Source organism: Podarcis liolepis, assembly GCF_965112155.1.
Source record: "Podarcis liolepis genome assembly, chromosome: 8".
Taxonomy (NCBI): Eukaryota; Metazoa; Chordata; class Lepidosauria; order Squamata; family Lacertidae; genus Podarcis; species Podarcis liolepis.
The window spans coordinates 42,426,638-42,454,485 of NC_139560.1; the positions used below are offsets into that span (position 1 = coordinate 42,426,638).

Genomic DNA, 27,848 nt, shown 5'->3' on the forward strand with positions numbered 1-27,848 from the left:
GCGAGATGAGCGCTGCAACCCCAGAGTCGATCACAACTGGACCTAATGGTCAGGGGTCCCTTTACCTTTAAGGAGCTATTGGTGCTGGCATTGGCCTGACCAAAGATGTATGACATACATATATGGGGCAGGGCAGGCAAGTGAGAATATGGTACTGTGGCCCACCTGCAAGTGGCCCAAGGTCCAATGTTTAAAAAAAATTGCTTAAAACAATGTTTAAAAAACATTAGGGTTGCAGCCCTACAGGGTTGCAGACTACAAATCACTTCCATCAGTAAAGAAATCAAACAAGTTTGGCCAGAAGTTTTTATTAAACCGAATATTATTTTACATCTTCAAATATAAGCTTGTTTGCCAGTTTATTGTAACCACAGAGCTTCAGTAGTTTATTCACAAACAAAGCAATTATTTAAAAAAAACACAAAACAAAACCCGATCACAGCAGAAAACAGCAATAGGGGTTATTACTAACAAGTGCTTTAGGTACTTGAAGGGCAATGTTATTGCTAGTTGATAAGTGAAAAAGCAAGTGTTAAAGCCTATGTTTGCTAAGTATTAAACAGTTCATTTCTAAGGCGTATCAGTGCATCGTACTATAGACATACAAAAACAAACCAACAAACCCTTCTTTCATTAAAAAAAGGTTTTGTATTAGGATTATTTTTATTCCCAGACAGTAGTTTCAATAAACATGAAGAGAAGAGTGAAAAGTGACTGTGCTAATTACAGCCATGCAATTCTAGGGTACTAATATTTTAGACCAGCTTAAAATATATTGTGTAAGGAAGTACGTTTTTAAAAATAAAAACACCTATGTGCTGATGTCTATTATCAAATGAGTGCATGTTTCTTACTTTAGAGAAGCTTATTTGTTACTGGCAGTCCTTGTTGTTAACACACAAAAGAGAAAGATTTGCCTTGAAGTTTAGCTTCTTCGGGGCTTCCTCATGTGTACAATTGTGGGTTGAATGAAGACTGCTCAGCAGCAATGGTTATTTACATTTATAAGTAACCATAACCAAATCAAAATTAATAGCCAACTAAATATTTCAAATACAACATAATTATTCGGACAGAATGGAACTATCTTGTACAATTGAAATATGCCAAAATGGTGACTGTCTCTGACTGTGGGCATAACTGCACTCAGAATGACCATATATTTGCTCCTACAAGGAATTATTGAATCAGTAGTTTTGTGCCCTAGAGCTCTAATAGTGAATTCTCAGGCCACCTACTCAGCTATAATTCCCAGGATTCTTTGGGTGAAACCATAATAGTTAAACTGGTCTAAAATTTATAGTGAACATTTGCCCTTGTAAGTGCTGAAAGCTACTGAAACTGAATAGATCCAAAGAAATACAAAGAGAAACTAAGTTCTGTTTCTGATGTTTTAAAAACCTGTGTTGAGAAGTAGCCAGTAAATGGTTGAAGTGGAATGGCTTTGTAACACAAGGAAAGTCAAATATAAGGACCAAATAATGTTGCAGGAGCTTCATTAGAAATGGATCCTGTATTGACATGACAGTGGTCGTATGGTAGTTAATGAGGTTAATCCAAGGCATCATTATTGCTAATTGGAAACTTTTCATTTTCTGGCTGTTCCACTACACACATTTATAAAACAGAAGGAAACGAAACACTGGGAGCACCTTTAAGCAGCCATAAAAACCAAGGTCCTTAAATTTCTTTAGATGTCTACCAAATATAATCAAGGCACTTCCAAGGTAAAGAGAACAGAGTATTATAATCTGAAGGGGGGGGGGAACAATCATTGAAAAGAACAAATATATTTACATTACAGAGCATGTTGTCGATGCTGCAGTTACTTTCGACTTACATATGGTAAATAACTAAGCATGTGAGCCAGAACCCAAAGAACTTTTCTAGGGCCTTTGCATGCCCAGTGAAGCACCCTATGCCATATCTCCAATAAACATGTAACTGTCAGTCGAACCAACAGATGTGCCTTTACCTTCATGATCATATATAAAGTGTTAGTTTGTGATAAAGCATAGGGATATGATGACGAAAGAAAGAAAAGCCCAATATTCTTCTGGGTGCATGCAAGCAGGTTCCCTTTGGTATTCCTGAAGAAGCTCTTTGGATCCTGGCCAATATAGTCTATATTTTCAGTATTTTATTGACTCAGCTTTGTGTGCATTTAAGCTTCCATGAAAGCAATAAACAACATAGAAAAGATTTGGGTAGCAGTGCAATCTTATGCTTGTTCCACAAGTAATCCATGGTTCAGTGTGGGGACTTACTCCATGGCAGGCATAGGATTTCAGTTTTAGGGTTTTGCAGCAGCTTGGAAAAAGGTAATAGCAAATATTTAGCCGGAGATGTTAAGCTTTTGTCGAAATACAGATTTATCAGAGCAAGTTTCTTCAGAGAGAAACCATTCAATAATCAAATTTGCTTTCGAGATATGGTACAACAGGCTCGCTTAGTCGTACCTGTGCTCTTGGCTTGTTATCATTTTTCCCCAAGTATGTTGTTCCTCCTGCCAGTATGCCATGCAGTTTAAGCTCTATAGGAAACTAAGTAGAGGGATGGTAATGTATACTGTCAGAAAGGTAATTGTTTCATGACCAGAGCGGTTCCTGTAGCTGGCCAGGAAGAGTTTGTATTCATCATATACAAAGTCATAAAGAGTGCCTGATATGTTCTGAGAACTGATGGCATTCAATGGGGTCTTAAACATGCATCATTCATCAATATTCCAATGACCTGTAATAATTTTGCTTAAACCAGATACAACCTGGAATCCTCTGCTGCCAGGGCTGTGTGTTGTCCTTAAAAGAGCTCATAAGAGCCTGCCATTCTGACTGTGATATCACACAGGATTTCAGTCTGTCATACAAAAGTTGATGTATTTTGTTTCTTTCCTCTTTCCCTCACTTTGTTACCTAGCGCCTTCATGTTTGCCAGCTAGAGAATTGAACTGTGCATTACATCTGAAGTTACTACTTGGAAGAGATTCTATGCAAGCACTATGAAATACACCAAGCAGTTCCAAAACTGAGTGAAACAGTCCGGCCAGTGTTCCTAAGGGAGCTGTTCCTAAAAGTCACCTTGAGCACAATTCCATTTCCTTTCCAGGCTGGTAAAAACAATTGAATAATGTGGCGAGCAAACACAGGGTGTTTTTAGCAAATGACATTAAGAAGGCACCATGATGGACCCACAATGCTCTCCAACACCAATGATGTATTAAAAGTCTGTGCCATTGGCTCCTGCATTATATTCACTGCCATTTGTGGATGGGGGGCGGGCAGGGTGCTAGAGTGGTCCTATATTGGCAGTGATTCTGCATTTCCTTTTTGGTCTGCATAGCTTTAAGAAGTTTTCAGGCAAGTCTCTTCCCCCCCCATGTGATTTGCTATGTATAAATAGTAACATTGTTCAGTGGCAAATCTCTCTCTTAAAAAAAAGGGAGTTTTGCAGCAATATGTAATTGCAAGAGGCTTTATTGATTCGAATACTGAATAGTGCTGTATTTTGTCACTCGCTTTCGACTCGTACCAGGAGAAGCGGATCCTATTGTTTGGCTAAAGAGATTATCGGGACTCAGCATTTGACCTGTGATGCCACTCATGCTGCCAACGCCGCCACTCATTCCTGCCCCTGACACTACTCTTTCAGTAACAACCACATTGCGTCCACCTGATAACTCAGAAGGGATGCTACTCATGCCACCAATGCCTCCACTCATTCCTGCCCCTGACACTACTCTTTCAGTAACAACCACATTGCGTCCACCTGATAACTCAGAAGGAATGCTCAAATTGCCCTGCATGCCTCCAACAGGTCGAATCACTCTTTCCGTCACCACTACATTTGACCCCTCAGACAGGTCAGGAATACTCATGGAAGGGGGCATCCTTGCATTTGGAGCAATCACCCTTTCTGTGACCACCACATTGGACCCATCTGGTAGCTCTGGAATATCTATCATGCCATGCAAATCAGTGACCGCGCCAGGAGCAAGCACCCTTTCTGTTACCACAACATTTGATCCACACAGAGGATCGACATTCATTGTAGGAGGTTTCATTGTTGGCCCCGTTGTATACGTCTCAGTCACCACTACATTGCCTTGGAGCATAGGATCAGGCCTTGGAGGCTGTACAGCAGAAGTAGTTGTGTAGGTATTTTCAGTAACAACCGTCGTGCTGCCAACAGGAGGAGGTGGAGTCATAGTTGAAGATGTATTAACAACGATGGTAGTTCCAGGCGGTGGCAGGCTTATATCGAGATCAGGATTGGGCAAAGATGGCCAATTTGAGTCAGTATCTGGGAATGGCTCAATTTGCACACCCAGGCAGATTTCTGCCAAGGTCTTAAACTTAGGTCCCAGTGTATCTAGATAGGTGTCATCCAGATCATCACCAATAAAACTGCAACAGCCAATGGAACCAACAGGAGAGCCTATCCCCTCATGATCATATATCAGGAGACAGTCATTTGCAGGTCTGCCTTCGTCTTCGTCAGCATAGGCAAACGCTTTCTAAAAATGAAGAAAGGGGAAGACAGAATTGAAGTCCTTGCTTTCTTGTGATCAACATGGAGAAGAAAATAAATGTATTAGTAAGAGATGCAATGCACTGCTATTGAGCACCAGACAGAATATCAGTGGTTTAAAAATGTGCAATTGGAGTGATTAGATTTGTTCAGATAAATTCCTTCTGCTGTTAGCCAAAGGTCAGGCATGCAGAGTTTATGTTGAGGGCAGAAGGAGAAATTGATGTGCCTAGGAAATGATGTGGCAGGGGCAGATGTGGTCAGATACAACCAGCAAGTATAACTTCTCTGCACCCAGAAATACACTTGGTGCAAAGCATCCTAAAGTCACCACCTTTCCCTACCACCCCTCCAATTTGCTAAAGCAACTGCATTCAGCAACTTGGATAAAAGCAGTTTGGACTTCTCTGACCCTGAATATAGTCCTGTTTACCTGGGACTGAAATTTGCCCTACATATACTGGCAAGGACAGTTGCATACAACCATGGTAAGGACTTGTCCCAAACTGGCACATTTAGTAAACTGCCTGCGTTGAAAGAGATGAACATGGGTTACCTCCGAAAAATAGCTGTCCAAGAAAGCCATATTCACACCACTCTCTCTGTATTCTTTTATGGTCCCTCCATATGCTTCTTTTCTTCCTGTTGTTCCATAGCCTGTAGTAGTTCCATAATCAACATTCGTTCCATAGCCTTTAACTGCTCCGAGTCCGATTGTTTCTTCAACTCCTGTACTCACTCCACCTTTATACTTAGTTGCATAGATATCTGAAAATTAGAAACAACAACCCCATATTAGTTTTGCATGATGCTTTCGGAGGAACAGTGGTAATTTATGTAGCCCCCAAACATCCTGGCCTAGTAGCCAATGCGGAGATGAATTCAAACCACTTTAAACCCCATTAATATGGGCAAGCAGTAGTGTCTGGTGTCCCTTGGGTCTGGTTAGGCAAAAGGTACTGTATTTTTCCATCTATAAGACACCCCCATGTATAAGATGCCCCCTATTTTGGGGGACTCAGATTTAAGAAAATGGGGGAAGATGTATCCGTGTATAAGATGCCCCCTAATTTTTGACATTATTTTTAAGGAAAAAAACCTAGTCTTATACATGGAAAAATACAGTAGGTAGTGCTAGAGGTAATGACAGACTGAGCCAGCTAATTCTAATCTTGCACCCATCCTCTTTGTTTCTGAGTTCTACAAGGGCAATCTTGAGACTGAAGAGGAGGAAGCTGACAGCCAGTGCCACCATCAAGAAAGCCGGCAGAGTGGGGCTGGTTGAGGGCACATTGAAGTTGTTGGAGCAGTGCATCCTAATAGGCCAACTGCTACTAGTGCTCATATACAGTGGTACCTCGGTTTACGAACAGCCCAGTTAATGAACTCTTTGGTATATGAACTCCGCAAACCGGAAGTAGGTGTTTTGGTTAGCGAACTTTACCCTGGTCTACGAATGGAAGCGGTAGAAGGGCACTGGCGGTGGGAGGCCTCATTAGGGAAAGCGCACCTCAGTTTAAGAATGGTTTTGGTTTAAGAATGGACTTCCAGAACGGATTAAGTTCGTAAACCAAGGTACCACTGTATAGGTGTTTCCTCCCCCCTCCCCCTCCTCTCTTCTTCTTCTACTTCTTCTGTGAAAGCCACACGGCTCTGGATTTCAATGGTATGGACTTCAGTTAACGTTGGAGGTGCTAACAAGATCTAAACCAAGGTTTCCCAAACTTGGGTCTCCAGCTGTTTTCGGGCTACAAAAACAGCTGGAGACCCAAGTCTGGGAAACCCAGATCTAAACTATAGTAGGTGAACACAGGCTGTGGAGCTGGGTTATGCTTCTGAAGCTGCCCTGTGTCTCCAAGCCTTTTGTATTATCCTTCCATATATCCACTGGAAGGAATATATATGAAAAGTATTATTTACCGAACTTACAATGTCTGTTTAGCCTTACCTGAGGAGTCACCATAGTCGCCCATGCCTGTATTTGCCACTTGCCCACAAATATTTGAAACATCCTAAAAGAAGTGAGTAAAAATAAATTTTAAAAAGCTAGTTTAAATATTGATTTTTTAAAAGAGATGTAAATACAAGGTTTTTGGCTTGATTCAGAGGACCACAAGCATAATGGGAAACTACACAGGCATTAGAAGCAGATGTTGGGTTGGAGTGGGAGCATTTACCTAACCTCCCGGCAGCAGAGCTGCTGCTGTTCACAGGGAGTGAAGGTGGGACAAGGCAGTGGAGGGGGAGCCAATTTGCATAAGGCTGACACTGCTGCCTGGCCCCTCCCCCTCCGCAGCAGCAACCCACCTACCAGGAGGTCAGGTAAGTGATGGGATTACACTTCTGAAGGAGTGGGTATGCAACTTTGGAGTACTTCTGGATCTGCCGCTGTCACTTGTGGCTCAGGTGGCCTTGGTGGCACAGAGTACCTTCCATCTGCTTCAGCTGCACCCCTGCCTAGACAAGGATAGCCTAACATTAGTTGTCTATGCTCTCTTAACCTCCAGCTTAGAATACTGCAGCATGTTATACATAGGGATGCCTCTGAAGACAGTTTGGAAACATCAGCTGGTGCAGAATTCGGAGGCCAGGTTGCTCACTGGGGCAAGACGGCTTGAGCATATAATGCCAATCCTGGCTCAACTGCACCAGCTGGCAATGAGTTTCTGGGCCCAATTCAAAGTGCTGCTTTTGACTTATAAAGCCTTAAAAAGCTCAGGACCACGCTACCTCAAAAACTGCCTCTCCCCATATGAAGTGAGCTGGACCCTGTGATCACCATCTGAGGCCCTTCTTAGTGTGCCTCCTCTGTGAGAGGTCTGGAGGGCTGCAACGTGAGAACGGGCTTTTTCTGTGGTCACTCCCTCTTAGTGGAATGCTTTCCCCAGGGAAGTTCACCTGGGCTTTGGTTACATATCTCTAGGTGCTAGATAAAAACACTCCTCTGAGACATTTGGCTAATTAAAAAATCTATGGCCTTTTAAACTGGGGGTGGATGGGGGGAGAATTATTTTTGCTTGTTATTATGGTATGTATTTTTGTGTTTTTATATTGTAAACCACCCTGTGATCTTCAGATGAAGGACGGTATAGAAATTTTAATGATGGTGATGATGATGGTGATGCTGCACCAACCTCCCTGCTGCCTTGCTCCTCCCTCCCAGTAAACAACAGTGGCCCACCTGTCAGGAAGCTAGCACAGCAGTTCCACCCCACCTGGTGAGCTGCTTCTGCCTGGGAGACTTGCCTCAGCTGATCCTAGCAGTTGGGCAGATCAATATGGAGGAAAATAGTCAACCAAGTAATATGTTGTTTTGCTATGCTTATTTTGGTTGCTTTTATATTACTTGGGAGTCGGCTCTGAGTGAAAACACTGAAGAGTGGAATACAAATGTTGAAATGGAATAGATGGGACAGACAATAATGGCTGTGCTAGGAAGTCTGACAGGTCCATCATTGTGTTAGAGGCTTCATATTGATAATGGGATAGATCCTGTAAAGCTTTCTGCAAAGTTATGAACCAACCCGGTCTTCAGGCTGTGCTCCTTCAATTCCCCATGAATGAATAGCTCCTTCTGAACATTCAGGCACAGGCTCAAATCCAGCCCCAACGCCACCAGTAGGACCAGATCCACAATAGCCACAACAGTCACTCTGTGACATCAGAATTGGAACCACTAATAGAAGAGGTAAAAGAAATTGATGCCGTTTTTAAGCATTATGGCATATATTTGTCTCCAAATATAAATACGCAACTTAATTTGCAAGGAATGATAAGTTCTGAGACCCAAGAGGAATTTTAAATTAGACAGAACCAAGAATCCTTTGATTTCTAACCACTTTTATGTTTCTTTCTTTCTTTCTTTTTTCTTATTTACTTTTCTATTATTTCTTGTCGACAACACATACTATGTTACAGTCATGCACAAAATAATAAGAAAAATAACAGCATATCTATAAAACACGAATTACAATAATAATAACTTATCTATATTCATCCAAATTACTATATATCTTTACTTTTACTTCCCTTCCACTCTTTCCATGGTTTCCTATTTACTGTCCTTTTAATTGTGTTTTCTTACTGTTCTAAATTATTTTCTCTTATCATCTATATTTCTTAATCTATTTGTTTAACCACTTTTATGTTTCAGTGGTGAGCATTACGAACAACACATTATTTCTATTTATCCTTTACACGAACAGGCATGGCTGAGACAGCATTAGGTGCCAGGATATAACTCTGATTCAAGCAGACCAGTCAGCCCACTGGTGCTGGGATCCAGTTTAACACCATTCCCATTGCTGATACAGCAGCTGCCCTGGCAGCTACATGAGCAGCACTCCTATGGCAACTGATGCATCTCTGGATCTGCTTTGCAGGTGCAGTTGGGAAGAGCCATAGCTGAGTGGTAAAGCATCTACTTTGCATGCAGAAGGTCCCAGGTTCAATCCCCAAGATTCCCAATCCCCAATCAATCTCCAGGCAGGGCTGGGGAAAACTGCTGCCTAAAACCCCAGAAATGCTACTATCAGTCAGTGTAGAGACAATACCAAGCTAGATGGAGCACTGGTCTGAATCAGCACAAGGCTACTTCCTATATTTTCATTGCTGCACCCAGAACTATCTGTTGATGAGGCATCTTAAGGCTTTTTGGAAACAAGTAAGACAGCTATTTGGCCATTGATTCTGCTTAAAGGTAAAGGGACCCCTGACCATTAGGTCCAGTCACGGACGACTCTGGGGTTGTGGCACTCATCTCGCTTTATTGGCCGAGGGAGCCAGCGTACAGCTTCCGGGTTATGTGGCCAACATGACTAAGCCGCTTCTGGCAAACCAGAGCAGCACACGGAAACGCTGTTTACCTTCCCACTGGAGTGGTACCTATTTATCTACTTTCACTTCATGCTTTCAAACTGCTAGCTTGGCAGGAGCAGGGTCCAAGCAACGGGAGCTCACCCCGATGCAGGGATTCGAACCGCCAACCTTCTGATAGGCAAGCCCTAGGCTCTGTGGTTTAACCCACAGTGCCACCCGCGTCCCTCTGCTTAGCCTTGTGCATTAAGCTATGGTAGCACAAATTTCTGTGTTAAATGCAGCACTTGATACTTCCTTCAAGGCTAGGTTGTGATTTTAAAGTGTGTGAACATAAACAATTAGTTAATGGGACTCTAAAATCTTCAACTCTCCTCTTGTCAAAAATCCTCATTTCATGGGAAGGTGCACAGAGCAGCTTTCATTAATGCAATAATGTTATAGCAAAATATTAAATAAGAAAGATCAGCAGTCTAGTTCCCTTTTAAAAAACACACAGAATTCCAAAGAACAAACAAACAAAACAGAAATAGTTAATTTAGTTTCAGTAGAATACTTACACACAAATATTAGTCCTCCGAGGAACATCAGGCCAATGGCTGTAGCACTAAGTGTAGTTTCTGCGCCTCCTTGTCTGCCCCAACCATAACCATCATAACCACCATAGCCACCATAACCACCATAGCCACCTGTGCCACCGTCACCATAATCAATAACACCACCAGCGCCACCACCAGTTCCTCCTGTTCCGTCATCTCTTCCTCCTCCTGTTCCTCCCCAGGTGCCTCCTCCCTCACCGGTTCCTCCTCCAGTTCCTTCTCCCCCAGTTCCTCCTCCACCAGTTCCTCCTCCGCCAGCTCCTCCTCCGCCAGCTCCTCCCCCTGTGCTTCCTCCCCAGCCAGTTCCTCCTCCGCTGGTTCCTCCTCCACTAGTTCCTCCCCCAATGACTCCTCCCTGGCCACCTCCACCAATAACGCCTGTTCCACCTCCTGCCATTCCTCCTCCTCCTGCTCCTCCTCCTCCTCCTCCTCCTCCACCAGCACCAGCACCACCAGCACCACCACCTCCACCAGCACCACCACCAATAATAGTAACAGTGATTCTTCGAGTGGCAGACTTGACACAGTTCCCATTGCGGTCACAATGACAGGCTTGCAAAGGAATAACCAGTGGCCTATCACAGCTTCTGCCACTGTTGTCGAACACTCTGACTTGGACCTCATGAATGACAAATTCTATATCCTGGGAGAACAGTGCTGCTGAGGTATCTGTTTGGGGCAGGGAGAGGGAAGAAACAAAAATAATAATTTAGATTAAGAATTCTGCTTTGGAATCTCTGCTCAGGGTCAAGTTCATGTTCCTAAATAAAGTTAGCAGTCCTTATGAGGGCAGCCTAGACTACATTAATCTCTCAGGGTCACCTCCAACATAGTGCTGAGTGAGTGTGCTGTCAGCGTTAGGATTTCCTCTTGCACAATGGGATTTCCTCACCCTCTCCTTCCCATGGATGTTCACTAAATCTGTTCTAGGAGTTCTGTCAACCCTCAGGAGCAAAGCTGGGGAGGGCACAGGGAGCATGTGGGGGTAAGAAGAAGGGGGAAGTCCTGATGAGCAAGCAGAAATCCATGTGCTGATGGGAGCCTAAGCTTGTGCGATGTAGGATACAAACCTCAGAACCCATCTGGGTGCATTCAGAAAGCACATTTGAGTTTCTTTCCTGCAGCACAGTGCAGCTATGCCACTGACTTCTCTCTTTGCTTACCCTCCCATTCCCTGGGCTGATGAAGTTAATTAGCAATGTCTTGTAAGAATTGGCCACCAACTGATAAAAGTGAATGGGGGCAGGTACCCAACAGCTACATTCATGTTGATCACAGAGAAGCCAGAGAGCAGGAGAGGGTTATTTGATGGTCATGCTTGGAGAACATTCCTCTAGCAAATGCTTTCAGCAGCCTTCCCCAGCCTTCACACACCTGCCCTCTAGATGTTTTGGACTACAACTTCCATGAGTCTCAGCCAGCGTGGCCAACAGTAAGGGATGATGGGAAATGCAGTTCCAAAACCTTGAGGACATGAGGTTGAAGAAGGCTCACTCTCAGGGATGCTTTAATTGATTACAGATACTGCAAGACATTTGCATTATATTGAAGCTGAATTACATAACATTACACAGTTGCACCATGCCTTTGTCTGAATGTCTTTGTTTGCTACAAACTCAATAGATGTTTCTCCCTTCCTGTGGCCCAGATGCTCAAACTCAGGCATCCCCAACCTGCAACCCTCCAGGTGTTTTGGCCTACAACTCCCATGATCCCTAGGTAACAGGACCAGTGGTCAGGGATGATGGGAATTGTAGTCCAAAACATCTGGAGATGCCTGCTCAAACTGTTGTGTAGGATTCCCACATGCCCAAGTTGAGAGTGACCAGAAAGCACACCGATTCTTACAAACTTACCATACAAAGAAATGGTTGGTGCAGGGATAGGAGGGAGGTGTTGGAAGGTAAACCAGCTTAGAAAGTCAGGCAAGCATTGACTGGCAAGGTGATCTCTACATATAAATGTACTCACCATTCACTATTCTGATGTTCCACGAACTTCCTGGAGACTGTGCCACTATTGTAAATTTAAAAGGTGGACCATATGGATGGCCATCTAGATCGTGAGCTGTGATTACCGCTGTTGGATTGTCCACACATACTCTTCTGATTTCATCTGTTACAGTAGGGCAGTTGTCATTGACATCATCAATAGTAAGCACAATGGTACCAGTAGCTGTTGTGAAAGGACTGTCTGTAATAAAAGACATCTATATGAAGATGGTGGGTGGGTGGAATCAGGTGCATCTTACTAGTCTATGTTGCAGAAGAAAAATACTCCTGGTAAGCAAACAGCATGGCAAAACTACATTTGTACAAATCAGAAAAGTAAACAAGTGGTTGATTTTATTGTTTGAAGTTAAACAGCTGTTAAATACTCAATGGCTGATAATGGGATAAAAAGTGGTGGGGGCGGGGGGGGGGGGGGGAGGAAGGCTGTCTGCAGACAGCATTTTATTCTAGAATCAGTGGAGACTTAGTACATTGTCCACACACAATCTAGTTTTATGGGATACTTTTTGGTCCTCAAAAGTGCTTCTTGAGAAACTGGTTTCATTTTGAAACTAAAATCTCATTGCAGATTGATTCTGCATTACCCTGCAGTTTGTCCATTTGAAAACTGGTGAAAATAAATGTAGGCAGTCCCAGTAATGGTGTATCTGTGAAAGCAGGAACATTTCCAGATTCAGAAAAAACTACATTTTTGTGTCACAAATGGGTTAGCAAGAGAGTGGGAATAAACAGGCAGCTCCCACAATGGAGGGATATAATAAACTGTATCTCCCAAGGGATTGGGAACAGTGATTTTAAAAAACTTGAACTTGGAGTTAGGGTTAGGATTGAGCAATGAGGTAGCCAGGTTTATTGATGGCACCAAATTGTTTAGGATGATAAAATTAAAAAGATGGATTGCAAGGAGCCTCAAAAGGAGCTCTCTAAGCTGAGCAAATGTGCATTAAAATGATAAATGCAATTCAATGTAAGTAAGGGCAAAGTTCTGCACACTGAGGGCAAGAATTCCTTAATTGACATTTGTGCTAAAAGGGTTTGAACTGGCAGGGACTGATCGGGAATGAGACCTTGGGATAATAGTGGATAATTCAATGAAAATGCCAACGTAGTGTGTGGCAATTGTGAAAAGGGTGAATTCAATGTGTGGGATTATAAGCAAAGGAACTGAAAATAAAACTGCTATACAGCTGCACAGTGGGACTGCACTTGAAGTGTTGTACACTGGTCACTTTCTCTTGAAAATCATATTTTGAAGCTGGAAGAGGTGAAGAAAAGGGCACCCAAAATGATCTGGAACTACTCTCTGATGTGGAAGGGTTGCAATTACTGGAGCTGGAACTACTCTTTGATGTGGAAGGGTTGCAACATTTGGGTCTTTTTAGTTTTAAAAAATGGCAAGTTAAGGGCAGAGGACATGGTGGAGGTATATAAAATTATGCATGGTTTGAAGGCAATGGATAGAGAGACATTTTCTTTCTTAGCATTCTAGAGCCTCTTAGGATTCTAGGACCTGAGCTCATCCAATGAAGCTGAATGATGGAAGATTCAGTAACAAAAGGAAGTAATCCTTCACACAGCAGAATTACAGAATTTGATTCCACAAAATATATCAATAGTCACCAGCCTCAATTCTTTAAACAGGGTCAGGGGCAATATACTTCTGAATAACATTTGCTGAGAACCACAAATGAGGAGAGTGCTTCCAGGATTCCAGTAGGCATCTAGTTAGCCACTGTGAGAACAACATGCTGGAATAGATGGGTCTTTGGTCTGATCCAGCCCCTGCTTCTTATATGATCAGTACTAGTTCACATATGGTAGTTTACATGCCTCTTATAATTTGGATAGTTTAAACGTGATATCCTTGGATATCACGATCAACACCACTGAACAGCAACACTGAACTGCCAGTAGGAGAAATCTTGTAGAGCCCTGTATCTCTTTAAAGCAGGCATAGGCAAACTTGGCCCTCCAGATGTTTTGGGACTACAACTCCCACCATCTCTAGCTAACAGGACCAGTGGTCAGGGTTGATGGGAATTGTAGTCTCAAAACATCTGGAGGGCCAAGTTTCCCTATGCCTGCTCTAAAGTCTCAAAAGTCCCTCAGCGGCAGTTTGTGTCTCCACTCATTTGAAAATATGGGTATCTTTGTAAACATTCTGTTGCATGACTGAGCAGCATGCATTTATTTTGCGCTTTCAATTTCTACTGTTGGAAGCTGAAGAAGCTGAGGCAGAAGAGAGTTTACACAAAGAGGAGCTCAAGAAGTGTGGAGTCTTCAGAGGTGATTTATGGGGAATCAGTTTCATGTGTGGATTTGAAACTACCCACACCAACATTTGGGTGCAGTTGTTGAAGGGGGAATATTTGTATATTTAGCTATTTGAAACCCACAAAGGCTACTTTCTTCACTAGCTCAAAATGGACGACGAGATAGTTGGAAAAACTATCTCAGTTTGCAGAATTGCATTTCTTCAAGCTGTTGCAGACTTCCTGTAAATAGCAAGGAAAATTATATTTAAAAAACCAGCTCTTTTCTTACCTCTAGTAATAGCTAGCAGCTCTGCAGAGTATACCCCATTGACTACATAGATTGATTCCCGATCAATCACTTTGTTGAAAGAGATGACGCCAGTTGTTGGGTTGACTCGAAACCAGGCGGCTGGATCACGTCCCATGACGTAGCTGTTTTTGATTAGCAGAAATGAATTGGGCTTCATTTTAAGATGTAACAGTGCTTACATTTGTACAAACTGACTGATTTTATTTGCTCAGTTTAATAGGAGAAAATACTGTTATGTGAGAGCAAACCTTTTTGTTGTATCTTAGAGTTTTGGTTCCACATATTATGCAGAATGAGCAGAGGTGACAAGACTTTGCTGAAGGTACTTCAGCAGCCATCTGTAATGGGTGCTGTAACTGTGTCCTGCAGGGTCCAGAGCAGGGGTTGGACTCAACCTAGAAGACCTCTAATTGTGCAGTTCCTACTTCTGCTATATAGCAGGCAGGCACAATCACTGTAGGTAAGAATAATGAGTCTCCAATTTCCATGTCAACAGGAACTCCTCATGTCTGGGAAGGGCCATAATAGAACATCTGCCTTGCATTGATATTCATACTAAGATAACACTATTTTTATTGCGCTGTGATTTGCTATTTTAGGATTAATAATGTGCATTATTAGCACCAGAGGCCTCAAGGTTTCCCCCACCAAGAATATAGATGCGTACCATTAGTGGATTTATTTATACCACAGTCACTTGGAAGTCTCTGTATCCTCAAAACGTTGACATTTGAAATTCAGAACTGTAAATACATTCCTTTAAAAATCAACCATATAATAGCCACAATTCATTTTTGACAAATGCAGTTTAAAGAGCAGAGAAAGATCAACTTTGAAGGTCACCTATTGTATACTAAACGCAGACCCTCCAATGTCCCAATTTTGCAGGGACAGTCCCAGAATCACAGAAGCCATCCTGATTTCTGATTTGATCCCATAATATCCCAGTTTTCCCTTTTCCTTCTCTCCATATCTCGGAAAACAATTAAAAGTGGTGGCGAGAGCAGACCCCCACCCTCCATCCTTTTTGGAAACAAGAGCTTTTGCTTTCTCTCTCTGTGTGTATGCATGTCTATGTGTGGGTGCAAAGATGGAGTCCTGCTTATACTGAATACAAACACACACACACACACACACACACACACACACACTCTCTGATAAGTCTGAATTCTTGGGGTGAGCTACAAAGAAGAATCCTGAAAACAAAGGCTATCTTACCGGACGTTAGTGGCAATTTTCCCAGTATCCTGGTCGATAGCTTGGAATGTTCCAACGTCATAGGTAAGTATAGTTTTAGTTGTTAAGCTTTCAGGTGCAGACACTTTTATTGAAGTTGGATAAAATGCTGGTCCTTCCATTACATTGGTTATTTGTACTGTAATTGGGGTACCCTGAGAAGCCGCTGAATATTGATATTGTGAAGCCACTGAAGAATGGAAAGGAGCTATGTTTCGCACACCAATACTCAGTGGTATGCTTGAAAATTCTTCATAGTTAATTTCCTAAAACAAAGAAAGAAACAGGGTGTAATGCATGCTGTTCTCTGGTCCTTTACACAAGGTATTATGCACATCCATTTATGGATCATACACATAGCATTTTTATTGTTAGAAAGCCATTCGCTGGAAAGTATCTTGTATTAAAATCATTTGCTGCTTGCATAGCAAGACTCTTCCAGAAAAGCTGAATGCAGCGGAAAGGAGAGCCAGCACATACAAGTCAAATCCAAATAAAGCAGTCAAACGATCTTATGATCATTCTGTTTTTTAAAATCTGTTTAATAAATTCCATAGATTACATATGAATCAGGAAGTTTCCCCAGATGTGCTTCAGACAGAGCACAGATGTTGACAGATGACACAAAAAATGCAGGAAACATGAAAAGCCATTGTCAGTCCACAGTCCTGTGTGGTTGATTAAGAACCTGACACATGTGGCAAAACTGCATTTCTAGCCCTGGCTCTTTGTCATACCTGCAAAAGAGCAGCATGAAAATCTGGGGAGCACCGCTGATATCACCCCCAGAATCATGCATATCACTGACCCCACACCTTCTACATCCATACACTGAGTGTGAAAGTCTGCAGATAAGTAATGTAGCCATGTCCCATGCAGGACTGCTGATTGTGTAGATACCCCTTTGCAAACATGCACACTTGATGTGTACACAACACGGAGATGAATTAAGGCACTATATAAAGCAAGTCAATTGGGAAGCAAAGCTGAAGTTTGGAGATGGGGAACCTGTGGCTCTGCATGTGTTGTTGGACATGTCCCATCAGTTTGATGGGCAGGTATGATGGGAATTGTAGTCCAGCAACATCAGGAAGGCCCCAGTTTCCTCACCCCCTGCTCTAGAGCTTATTTTATTGAGAGACTACAGTTATCTCTCACTCTGTGTTTCTTGGACAATATGAAAAAGAGTGGATATTTTCTACTTTCAATAAACAGTTATAGGATCAGAATTTGACTTTCAATGAAAATAGGAAAATTCATACCTTTATAACCCTCAGGATACCCTCGTTAGTTGCTCTGTCTAGGACTATGTCAAAGTTGCCATTTTCATTTCCTGAGATAAAATAAAATTCTGCAAACCAATTATCTGTATACTCTTGATCTAAATCAAAAACTTGTATTCTCAGAGCCTCTTGATTGAGTGTATTTTCTACAATGGTAATTGCGTACTAGAAAAGAAAGAAAACAATTGTTGACATGCATGCATGGGTTTCCCACTAACTCGAAAGGCAGTTTGCACATGGCTGCTACTCATTTCAAACTTGCTACGAACACTAATGGTCTGATATGTATCATTTGTCACTCATATGGATACAATTAGCTGTACGGAATGAAAGAGTATCATGCTTACTTATGGCATAGTGCACAACAATCTATGGGTGACTGGGATAACCACAGCAAGCTGAAGAAAAGTGTTTTTAGAAGGTCAAAGTTCTCTCTGATAGCTGTGGGACACACACAGGTGGTGCTGTGGTCTAAACCACTGAGCCTCTTGGGCTTGCTGATCAGAAGGTCGGCAGTTCGAATCCATGCAATGGGGTAAGCTTCCATTGCTCTATTCTAGCTTCTGCCAACCTTGCAGTTTGAAGGTGTACCAGTGCAAGTAGATCAATAGGTACTGCTGTGGCGGGAAGGTAAATGGCATGTTTGTGCACTCTGGCTTCTGTCACAATGTCCCATTGCACCAGAAGAGGTTTAGTCATTCTGGCCACATGACCCACTAAGCTGTTTGTGGACAAACGCCGGCTCCCTCAGCCTGAAAAGCGAGATGAGTGCCACACCCCATGGTCACCTTTGACTGGACTTAACAATCCAGTCCTTTATCTTACCTTTTTTACCTTTTGAAGCACACTGAGGACTTTATTTTTTTTAAATTGGGAAAAATAAACTATAATATATAAATACCATGAATCAAAACACAACTCAGCTTGCTATGGTAATCCCACCAATCCATTTTTTGTTTTGCATATTTTGTTGTTCTCAGCAGCTCAATATAGAGTAACTCCCCTCAACTCCCTCCTAGTTATTTATTTTCTTTGGTTCTCTGCCATATGATTTTAATCCATAAGACGGGCAGCAGGAACCTTGAAGTTGCCCACCAACAGTTAGTATGTGTAGACAATCTCAGCTCTCTTCCATGTAACTCTGTATTTCATTTCCTGTATTTACAAATCAGTTCGTAAATCATATGGTTTCAAGCATGCAATCACTATTAAACTTTATTTTCCTTTGTTTTATTTAGAAATATACTGTATACCTATTCCTTTAGGTATGCAGTTGAAACGCTAAATGTTTTTATGTGCAAAATCCTTTATTTTGTGTGAACACGCTATGAAAGGTCAACTCCTGAGAGTTGGTCTAAAACAACCTTCCCCAACCTGGTGCCCTCCAGATGTTGTTGGACTTGCATTTCCCATCATCCCTGACCATCAGCCATGTTGATTGGGGCTGATGGGAGTTGTAGTCCAGCAACATCCCCAGCTTGGAGAAGTCTGGCCTCAATAGTTGTCAGCTTAACATTATCGCAGGTTATATGACATTAGTAGGGTATTCCTTTCAGTGAAATACAGATTCATTTTCCATTCATTTTATTTTTTTGAAGGGAAAGTAGAAACTAGGCTGATAGTCTGGACTGCTTCCATTTCTACTTCCAAAGGCATATAAACCCACCCCTGAACACCCCTCTTCTAGTTCCTGCTCCTAGAAGGTATTGCAGAATGTGGACTTGATTGTTGCTGGTGATACTGCTTTAGTCAATAGCTTACCGAGCTCTGTGCACACGTTGGAAACTGATCATTTACATCAGTTACAGAAACCTCGCAGGAACATTCAGATGATATTCCATCTGGACCTCCATCCCTGTCTGTGGCTCTCACAACCAGACTGTAGCTTGCATGTTCCTATATAAAAGTGAGGGGAAGGAAGGAAGACAAATGTTTAAACATTCACATTAGTGAGAAAGCACACTTCTACACTGTAGTGCTCTTTAATCTCATCGTGGAAAGTGTTTTACATGGACCATATTTTGTGGGAGGGATTTGGGTGTGCACTTGAACTTTAGGTAAAGGTACCCCTGCCCGTACGGGCCAGTCGTGTCCGACTCTAGGGTTGTGCGCCCATCTCACTTAAGAGGCCGGGGGCCAGCACTGTCCGGAGACACTTCCGGGTCACGTGGCCAGCGTGATGAAGCTGCTCTGGCAAGCCAGCACTGGCGCAGCACACGGAACGCCGTTTACCTTCCCGCTATAAAGCGGTACCTATTTATCTACTTGCACTTAGGGGTGCTTTCAAACTGCTAGGTGGGCAGGAGCTGGGACCGAAAGACGGGAGCTCACCCCGCCGCGGGGATTCGAACTGCCGACCATGTGATCGGCAAGCCCTAGGCACTGAGGTTTTACCCACAATTAAAGTGGACTGAAGCGCTAGTAAACAAATCTCTCCCCCCCCTTTTAAAAAGAATCTAACTTATTGTGCTTGAAAGTGAAGGGGGAAGTGAATTGAAAAGTGTAAGGATGAATTTTCATTTAACAGCCCTGCAAACAAATAAGAATAATGCCTGAATAAAGAACAGAGGATATAAGTGAACCTCAGTGTAAGGTTTGTGCAAGAAAATCAGGACGAATTCTCAATAAACTGGTTGTCTGGAGGGATCCTATGATGTGATGTAATGGGAAAAGTTATGAAGCATTTTAAGTGTCTTGTTCGTCTCTATTTCATTGACATCATTTTTCGCAACCTCATTCAATTTTGATGCAGAGTTCAATGGCATTTACTCCCAGGTAAACATGCACAAGGTTACAGCTTTCTGCATATCTGTCACTTCAACCCATCTTATCTTTATGACCCCCCCCCCCGGCTGATTTTCTCTTCTTGAATAGATGCACAATAGCCAATGATTATGTGCTGACTTTTCAGAAAGCTTTCTTAAGTCCTGAATAGCTCTTTCCCCTAGCATACAAAGTGTGGTATTTCTCAGGAAAAGCAATGTGGTATTTCTCAGGAAAAGCAATGTATTTTTACCTCTCTGTCAAGGATATTTGCAATGTGAAGTTCTCCAGTCTGTTTGTTCAAAATAAACTTTGATGGACCTCCAGGATTTTGACTCACAATCTTGAAGGCAATTTTGGAATTCAGGTTATTTGGCTCATCTGCATCTGTAGCAGTTATTTTCATCACCAATGTGTCTGGAAAGAAGGAGAGGACCACTCAAACAAAACCTTAAGAGCTGCACTTCAGTTTATTAAAACTGTAAGGATCCCATAATTTGTGAATTCTCCAATATCTTACTAAGAGGCATTTTCCAAAATGTTAGGTATGTTTCAATGAAGTTCCCCAGTCTCTGCTAATCTGCTGCCCTACAAATGTAGCAAACTTTGATGTGCCTTTAAAATGCATCATTTTGGTTATTTCTCTAAAGCAGGGACAGGGAACTTCTGCCCCCCCCCCATGTCTCCAGCTCCCATCAGCTAGCATGGCCAATTCTGAGGAATGATGGGAGTTGTAGTCTAGCAATCACCTGGAGGGACTACAGTTTCCCAGATCCCTACTCTACAGACACAGGGTTTTGGCCTGCAATCCTAAACCCACCCAAGAGCAGCCCCCATTGAACACAATGAGGCTTACTTTTGAGTAGAAGTGCATAGAAATGGGGAAAGGGCAACCGAATGAGGGTGGGTGAGGAATCCCAGATTGAAATGGAACATGATGAGAAAGACAGATGCATACTTATTTTATCCAGCGGCAGAAATGGCTACAATGTGTAATGTACTTACTGTCCATGCCGCCCTCTGAAATTGACCCTGAAAACACACTTTGTGTAAATATGGGTGAATTGTCATTTACATCCAGAATCCGGACTCGAAGGTCAAGTGGTGTTTCCACTGATTGTCCGGTCACAACATTTATAGCAAAGCACTTAATCTGCATTAAGAAATAAAAAAATAAATCAAAGATTAACTCAGAAGGAGTATGTAGTATTCAAAATACTTAAAACTATTCATTTGTTAGATAAAAAAATTAATCTAATTTAAAAATACTGCAGGAATAATAATAATAATAATAATAATAATAATAATGTTAACAACAATGTATTATAAAATACAGTCTGCCTTTCAAGGTGAATACCAGTGAGAAACAACAAAGCAAGCGTAACCAACAAAATCAGCACTAAAAATAAAATGAGTGACAACAGCAGAATGAATAATAAAAAACCTCCATAATAATTGTCTAATAGTCACTTATGTTATAAAATCATCACCGTTAGTCTACAACAAAGGAGTCCCAGAAATTACCATATTTTTCCTTGTATAAGACTATATTTTTTCCCAAATTTTTGAAGTTTAAAATAAGGGGTCATCTTATATACGGATAGTACATAGTGCATTTTCTTAATTTTGGGTTAAAAAAAAATAGGGGTCGTCTTATACATGGGGATGTCTTATACACGGAAAAATACGGTATGTGTTGCTCCTTAAAAGGCCCTGTAGTTCCCACCAGATGCATCTGCAATGTTAAGGGATGTAAGAACAACCCAGCTAGATTAGCCAAGTGGCTCATCTAGTCCAGAAGCCGGTTCTCACAGTGGGCAGCCAGATGCTCGTGGGAAGCCTGCATGCAGGACCAAGTTCAAGAGCAGTCCCCCCCCCCATCTTGTGGTTCCCAGGAACTAGCATTCAGAAGCATACAGTGGAAGTAGAACATAGCCATCAGAACACAGTGGAAGTAGAACATAGCCATCGTGGTTAGCAGCCTGAGGTAACCTTAGTAAGTAAATAGACTAATATGGGAAGATAATGCCCTTCAGATATTCTAGTTCTAAGTAATAGAGGGAAAAGACGCTATAGTTTTGCAAACACATAGTACTTACAACAAACATTGGTGTCTCCTCTCGGTCTACTATTTTTGTTATATTAATTTCCCCAGTCTTTTGATTAATGATAAACACTCCAACAGGATGCTGATCAATTCCTACTCCAGAGATTCTGTATATAAGTGACTGAGTTTCTTCACAATCTGATCGGATCTGCAACAGAAAACAAAAAACAAAAATTAGCTATGTTTTTCTCAACCCTAGATTTACTTATGTATTTATTTTTTATTTAAATGTGTACGAATGGCTCTATATTGAAGGAATATTCTCGTGAGATGGCCTACTCATATCAGCAGTGTAGTGAGAAATAAAAGGGAAGATTTTGCTACTTGTTTCATGAAGCTGGCATACTTTGGTGCTGGTTTTGATGTAGACCTTGGCTTAATAAACCATGGTATATTAACCTAGGAGCAAGTGTCATTCCTGCAGTGTCATCCCCATCCTTCCAATCCCCCTTTCTCCTCACACACCAGCTATGACATTTTGATTGTTGTTTCTTTAAACCATGGTTTCCCGCTATCTCCCAAAAGCAAACTGTGGTTTCATCCTGGTTTCTTCATCAAAATGTGAAACCAGGATGTAAGTGCATGAGAGGAGAGGATGGGGAGGTAGCACTAACTTTGATTATATCCCCCAAGCCTCCAGGGCAAATTGAAGGGGCACAATGAGTTGTAGGAGGATGGGGGAACAGACAAGAGTTTCCTCTGCTCCTTGCACTGCAGGAGTGGAACTCTGTGGAGGGGCGTCTCCTGCCAGCAGCTGCAACTTCAGGTTGTTAGCCAGTGTATCATTTATTGCAGGCCCGTCCAACTCCCTAGAGACCGCAATCTACCCCCAGTATAAAACAACTGGCAGTGATCAACCCATTGTCATTGGGGGGGGGGGAGAGGGAGAGTTGCTGAGCTTTTTTAAGGAGAGGCTGGAGTTCTTGAGCTTTCTTTGAGGGGGGGAGGTCAGAGATGCTGATATTATTTTTGGGGGGAGGGCAGAGTTGTTGAGAGACACTTTTAGTTATTATTACACCGCCCCCCCAGACTCAAACTTGAAGAAGAAAACTGATTCCAGCACTGTGTCTTGTTACAAACCATTATGGTAGCAAGTCAACTAAATTTTACTCAGAATAGATAGACTGAAATGAATGGATTAAAGTAGGCCTATACTGAGTAACACTTAATTGACTCCCACCCTAGCAAAGGGGGATGGGGGGCAGCTGTCCCCCCAATCAATAAAAAACAATACAAATCTGAAGTTCTGCCCCCCCAACAAAAGCCTGCCCCCTAACAAAAATCCTGGCTATGCCCATGCACCCTTAGTCCTAGTCACACAACTAACCTTGATTTTAAAGAGAGTGTGTGTGAATTAGACACCACACTTTCCAAAAAAAGCTCCTAGACTGTAAAAAAAAGTTGTTGGTACTTTACGTTTTTCCTCATTATCAACCTTTATCAGATCTTTGCTGTAAGTTTCGCACACTGAAACTGCAGAGTCATTTATTTAAGCCCAGTGGACTTTGCTACTTAGTCAGTACATGGGAGGATCTCTGCCTTGTTTGCTTGGTAATCTACAAGTGTTGCTTAGTAATTTACAAGTCTTGAACTCTTCTGATTCGCTTGGAACTTACCCTTGCAATTGGATTCCTCTTTGAATTATCTTCCCCTTCTCTACAGGCTGCAGCAAATTTAATCCATTCTCGTTTCTGCCTGTGGTGGCTTTTCCATCTCTCCATGCCTTTTTCATCCCATTCTTTCACCTTGAATAAACAGAACATGAGCATTAAAAGGATTAACTGAACACCATGAGGACCAGTTGTTCTGAATATTGAAAGTGGTTTGATGGAAAAGTGGGTGACTCAAGGTCAGGGTTCTGAAGGAGACAGGAGGAACATGTGAAAATAAGGCCCATGTCCAGGAAAGGATGTGTATGGTGGGTAAGAAGAGCTGGAGGAGGGCTGAATTTCATGTAACGGTTCAAAATAGGGTGTTTCGTCTGCAAGTCTTTGATTCATATGTAATAGATTTGTGGGACACACCAGCAAATAGATGCTTTACATAGTGATCCTATGCTTTGAAAAACAAACAAAAACAAACAAAACCCTCAGAAGTCCCACTGTACTAAATAGACCCTACTCCCTGATATTTACACATACCTGGGAGTAAGTCTCATTGAGCCTAAGTCTCACTGTCTAACTAGATAAGCATATGATGTGCTGCTAATAACACTGTGGTGATTAAATTACCTGAACATGAAAAGCAGCAGTGCTGAACTCCAAGGATACCTAGAAGTGGAACAAGAAAGAACAGTCAGCGTAATGCTCACCTTAATTTCCCCCCACTTATAGAGCTCATAGAAACCCATCTCATCGATATCTTTCAAAGTTTGGATCCTCAGCCTTCATATTGCTAAAATGTATACAGATTAAAAGTAAGAATCTGATTCCACAGTGTCCTTGCACAGGTCCATTCCCTCTCTTGTATATTTTCCTTCACATTACTGCCACCTCTTCAGTTAAACCAATGCATTTCATGCACCTCTCACTACTAGGGAATGCAATATGTAAATATGAATTTGCAAGCATCTGTATAATGAATAGCCAAAACAAGAACAATTTCTCATTTTATTCATGAATGTGAAATGCAAGTCAGTGAAAAACTCCCTAAACCTATATTGTAATATATGCATCAGGTTACAAGCAGATTTTTTTAAGGGCCTGTCCTCATGTTGGCTGCATATTTAAAAGCAGTACACTGTGCAAACAGATATCTTTATATTCACACCAGAGATTTTTACAGAATGCAAACATTAGACGAAAATGAGATCATGCTCATGTGACCATAGAAATTTCAGTCAGCCATGTCTTAATCTACTAACAAAAATAAAAGTAAGTCAACTCCAAGAATTTCATTAGTGATTTTTTTTGCACACACCATCCTGGGCACCCACAGGGTCCCCTACTCAACAACAACAATTCCAAATGATAAGTCACCCTTCTCCCACAGAGGCCGCCTGAGATTCCAGTGACAGTGTTGAATCAAGGAGCGCTCCCAGACTATGGATCTGCTCCTTCCAGAGGACTTGGGACACATAACACTTCTCTCTTTTCAGGATTCAGCTGCAGGTTATTGGTCCACAGGTAACCCATCACTGCCTCCAAGCACTGGTTTAACACCTCACCTGCCTCTCTTGACTCAGTTGGAACAGAGTTGGAGTGTCATCTGCATATTGATGACACTCTGTAATGAATAGAATAGGTTGTGGGGAGTGCTTTGTTGCAGTGAGGTTTCAGTGGCCAACAACAGTTTCCCCAGCTTTCAAATGTGGCCACGGGGCCAAAAAGGTTAGCAACCCCTGTGTTCACACGTGTTCAGACAGCTGCTTCCTCCTCTTTAAACACAAGCCGTTGTTCTTGGAGTATCAGATTGTATTGGAGGGAATGCTTGCTGAGTGAACTAGTAGAAACACACAGCCTTTTTATCACCCGTCTTCAGACAACTATTCAGCTCATTCTCTTACTGACCTTCAGTTATAACTTTGCCCCAAAGCCAAAGGACAACATGCTGGCATCGCACACAACAAAACTTTAGAGAAATGGTGGAGAACTTCAAGCTCAGGAGGTCCTTCTTTCTGACCCTGGGGACTCTCCCTAGACCACAACCCCTCCGCAGGCCACACCCCTCACTAGTGTTGTTCCACACCCTCCTTGAATGTTTTAACCTGGCTGGAACAGGCCCTTGCACTGTGAAAATGCCACTTCCTTGCATGAATGCAGGATGGAGTTATTTGCTTACAGAAACCCCTGACTTAGGTGTGGCTGGAATGTAGCCTATGATGCAAAGGTAAGAATCTCCATCACTGTTCCCCCCTACCCCCAACACTTTGGATCTTGCATGTGTCCACCACAAGGTTTTCCACAAGGGGATGTGGCTTTTGGGATGCTTTAGAGGTTCTACCTTCTTCCTGACTGACAAGTCACATCTCAAATGTGGTAGACCTTTGGGAGCACTCTCCAACAAAGCATGAACAGATGTTCAGGGAGAAGCATCTGGTTGTGTATATAGAGTACTTTGGATTCCTGCCTTTTCTATTAACTTCAACTAAATTTAGATCAAATTCTTTTGGGCAAGATTCACTGAGTCTCACTGAGCTCTGGAGCCAAGTGAGGATTCCCAGGTAAGATCCTCCCTCTATTGTGTGGGCAGGTAATCCCTCCCCTACCTGGCCTGGTCTCCTTGGCAACGCTTCCCCCAGGTGGGATTGGACAACTGACTGAGGTAGGCGGAGACATCCAGGTATCCCACCTGAGGGAAGGCAAACCAAGCCTATGCTGTTGGAGCCGCTCCAGATCTAGGGGCTGCACGCGTCCATGCAAAGGGCGCCCCCCGTTTTAAGCGGGGAGCGGTCATTCCACTTGCATAAGGGGCTTCTCCCCTCATCTCCCTGTTTGTTTCCTGCACCTCCAAAATTGGGTGGTGTCAGGCAAAACTCCAGAACAGCATGCTTAGGAGAGGATTGTTCTGTTTGGCAAAGCGATATGTTTGCCCTGACAGAATGATCAACATAGCACTATGTTGAATTCCTCTATTTGAGTGCACATGGGCAGGCAGATTTGCCCCAAAGTTCCCAGCATCATCAATCTACTTAGACTGCTTTTGGCAGGTTAAAAAGATTGGGAACTTGAGGAGCAAAAGCAAAAGGACAAATGTAGATGATGATGGGGAGAACCCAATGTAAATTTCACAGCAAACTAGCAACAGTAGACGTCTTTTAAAATATATATGAATGAAAGTCAAATAAAACTCTGTTTTACAGGTTACATAAAAGACAGGTTAGCTTTATGAGAAGCACAGTCATCTGAGCATCTGTATGGATGGTAATTTTCCAACAATCATCCTCAACATGGTGCATTCAGCTTCCATCACTCTGGCCAGAGGTGCCAACTTGAATAAAATATTGGGGGGTCCAGTTAAACCCTGCCCCACATAATCAATCACAAGGCTCAGCACACACACCATTTGAATGGCAATGGCCATCAACTGGGGAGGGGGCTCAAATATTTTATTGGGGGGGCGAAGGGACCTCACCCCCTTGGAGTTGGCTCCTATGAGCCTGGCTGGGGTTGATGGGAGTGGTAGTCCAAAACAGCTGGAGAGCATCACTTGGAGAAGGCTCATTTATAATATGTGGGCTGAGGTGTGTGTGTGGGGCATACAATTTAGCTAATAATAAACAACTATCTGACTTTTAGAAGACATCTGAAGGCAGCCCTGTTTAGGGAAGTTTTTAATGTCTGATATTGCATTGTATTTTTAAAATTTTGTTGGAAGCTTCACAGAGTGGCTGGGGAAACCCAGCCAGATGGGTGGGGTATAAATTTATTATTATTATTATTATTATTATTATTATTATTATTATTATTATTTCTGATATGTTAGCAAGTCTGAGTTGAAAGAGATTGAGGGGAGGAATTAAGGCTTTCTTTCCAAATTAGAGATATAAGTTTCAGTCCTTCTGTAGCCAAAGTGTCAATATCTACTTGCAAGAGGCGAATTTTGTATGCAGAATTATAAAGAGCAATCTTCAGAAGGGAAAGTCCAAGGGAATTCCCCAAAACAAACTAATGAATAAGACTGAGCATATTCAATTATGGCCTGGCCACAGAATCCTGACTGACTGTTGGGGTGGGTGGGGTGGAAATGGAATGCAGTATCACAGAGAAGAGCATGGGTGACTGGATGTAATCATGAACACCAAAATATACAGCACTGCAAAATGTTGCTGTTGCAGGTTCATTCTATTTCTGATGTTCAGGTGCCATTGCTTATGTCGCCAAAACAGACTCACCACCCCACAAGAGGTAATTAGCAACAGGCTTACGAGAAACCCTAGCTTTGCAGAACTACAGAAAACTTTTGGGGAGGGGAACTCTAAGGGGCAGGAAACCCACAAGCA

The 27,848-nt window shown here is 42.4% G+C and overlaps 1 protein-coding gene across 1 annotated transcript in view; it reads right to left on the reverse strand.

The window, feature by feature from the left end:
- Nucleotides 1-292: 292 nt before the first annotated feature.
- LOC310713485 (desmoglein-1-like) overlaps nt 293-27,848 on the reverse strand; it is a 34,855-nt gene continuing 7,299 nt past the window's right edge. Inside the window, exons 2-16 of the mRNA XM_083517679.1 lie at nt 24,139-24,177; nt 23,524-23,652; nt 21,900-22,055; nt 20,806-20,953; nt 20,054-20,217; nt 18,799-18,933; nt 17,017-17,202; nt 15,737-16,020; nt 14,498-14,640; nt 11,913-12,134; nt 9,903-10,610; nt 8,052-8,203; nt 6,476-6,539; nt 5,084-5,295; nt 293-4,513 (exon numbers count right to left, since the gene is read on the reverse strand). Of these exons, the coding sequence (XP_083373805.1) occupies nt 3,473-4,513; nt 5,084-5,295; nt 6,476-6,539; nt 8,052-8,203; nt 9,903-10,610; nt 11,913-12,134; nt 14,498-14,640; nt 15,737-16,020; nt 17,017-17,202; nt 18,799-18,933; nt 20,054-20,217; nt 20,806-20,953; nt 21,900-22,055; nt 23,524-23,652; nt 24,139-24,177 (3,783 nt within the window). The 3' untranslated portion in view covers nt 293-3,472. The remainder of the gene's footprint in view (nt 4,514-5,083; nt 5,296-6,475; nt 6,540-8,051; nt 8,204-9,902; nt 10,611-11,912; nt 12,135-14,497; nt 14,641-15,736; nt 16,021-17,016; nt 17,203-18,798; nt 18,934-20,053; nt 20,218-20,805; nt 20,954-21,899; nt 22,056-23,523; nt 23,653-24,138; nt 24,178-27,848) is intronic.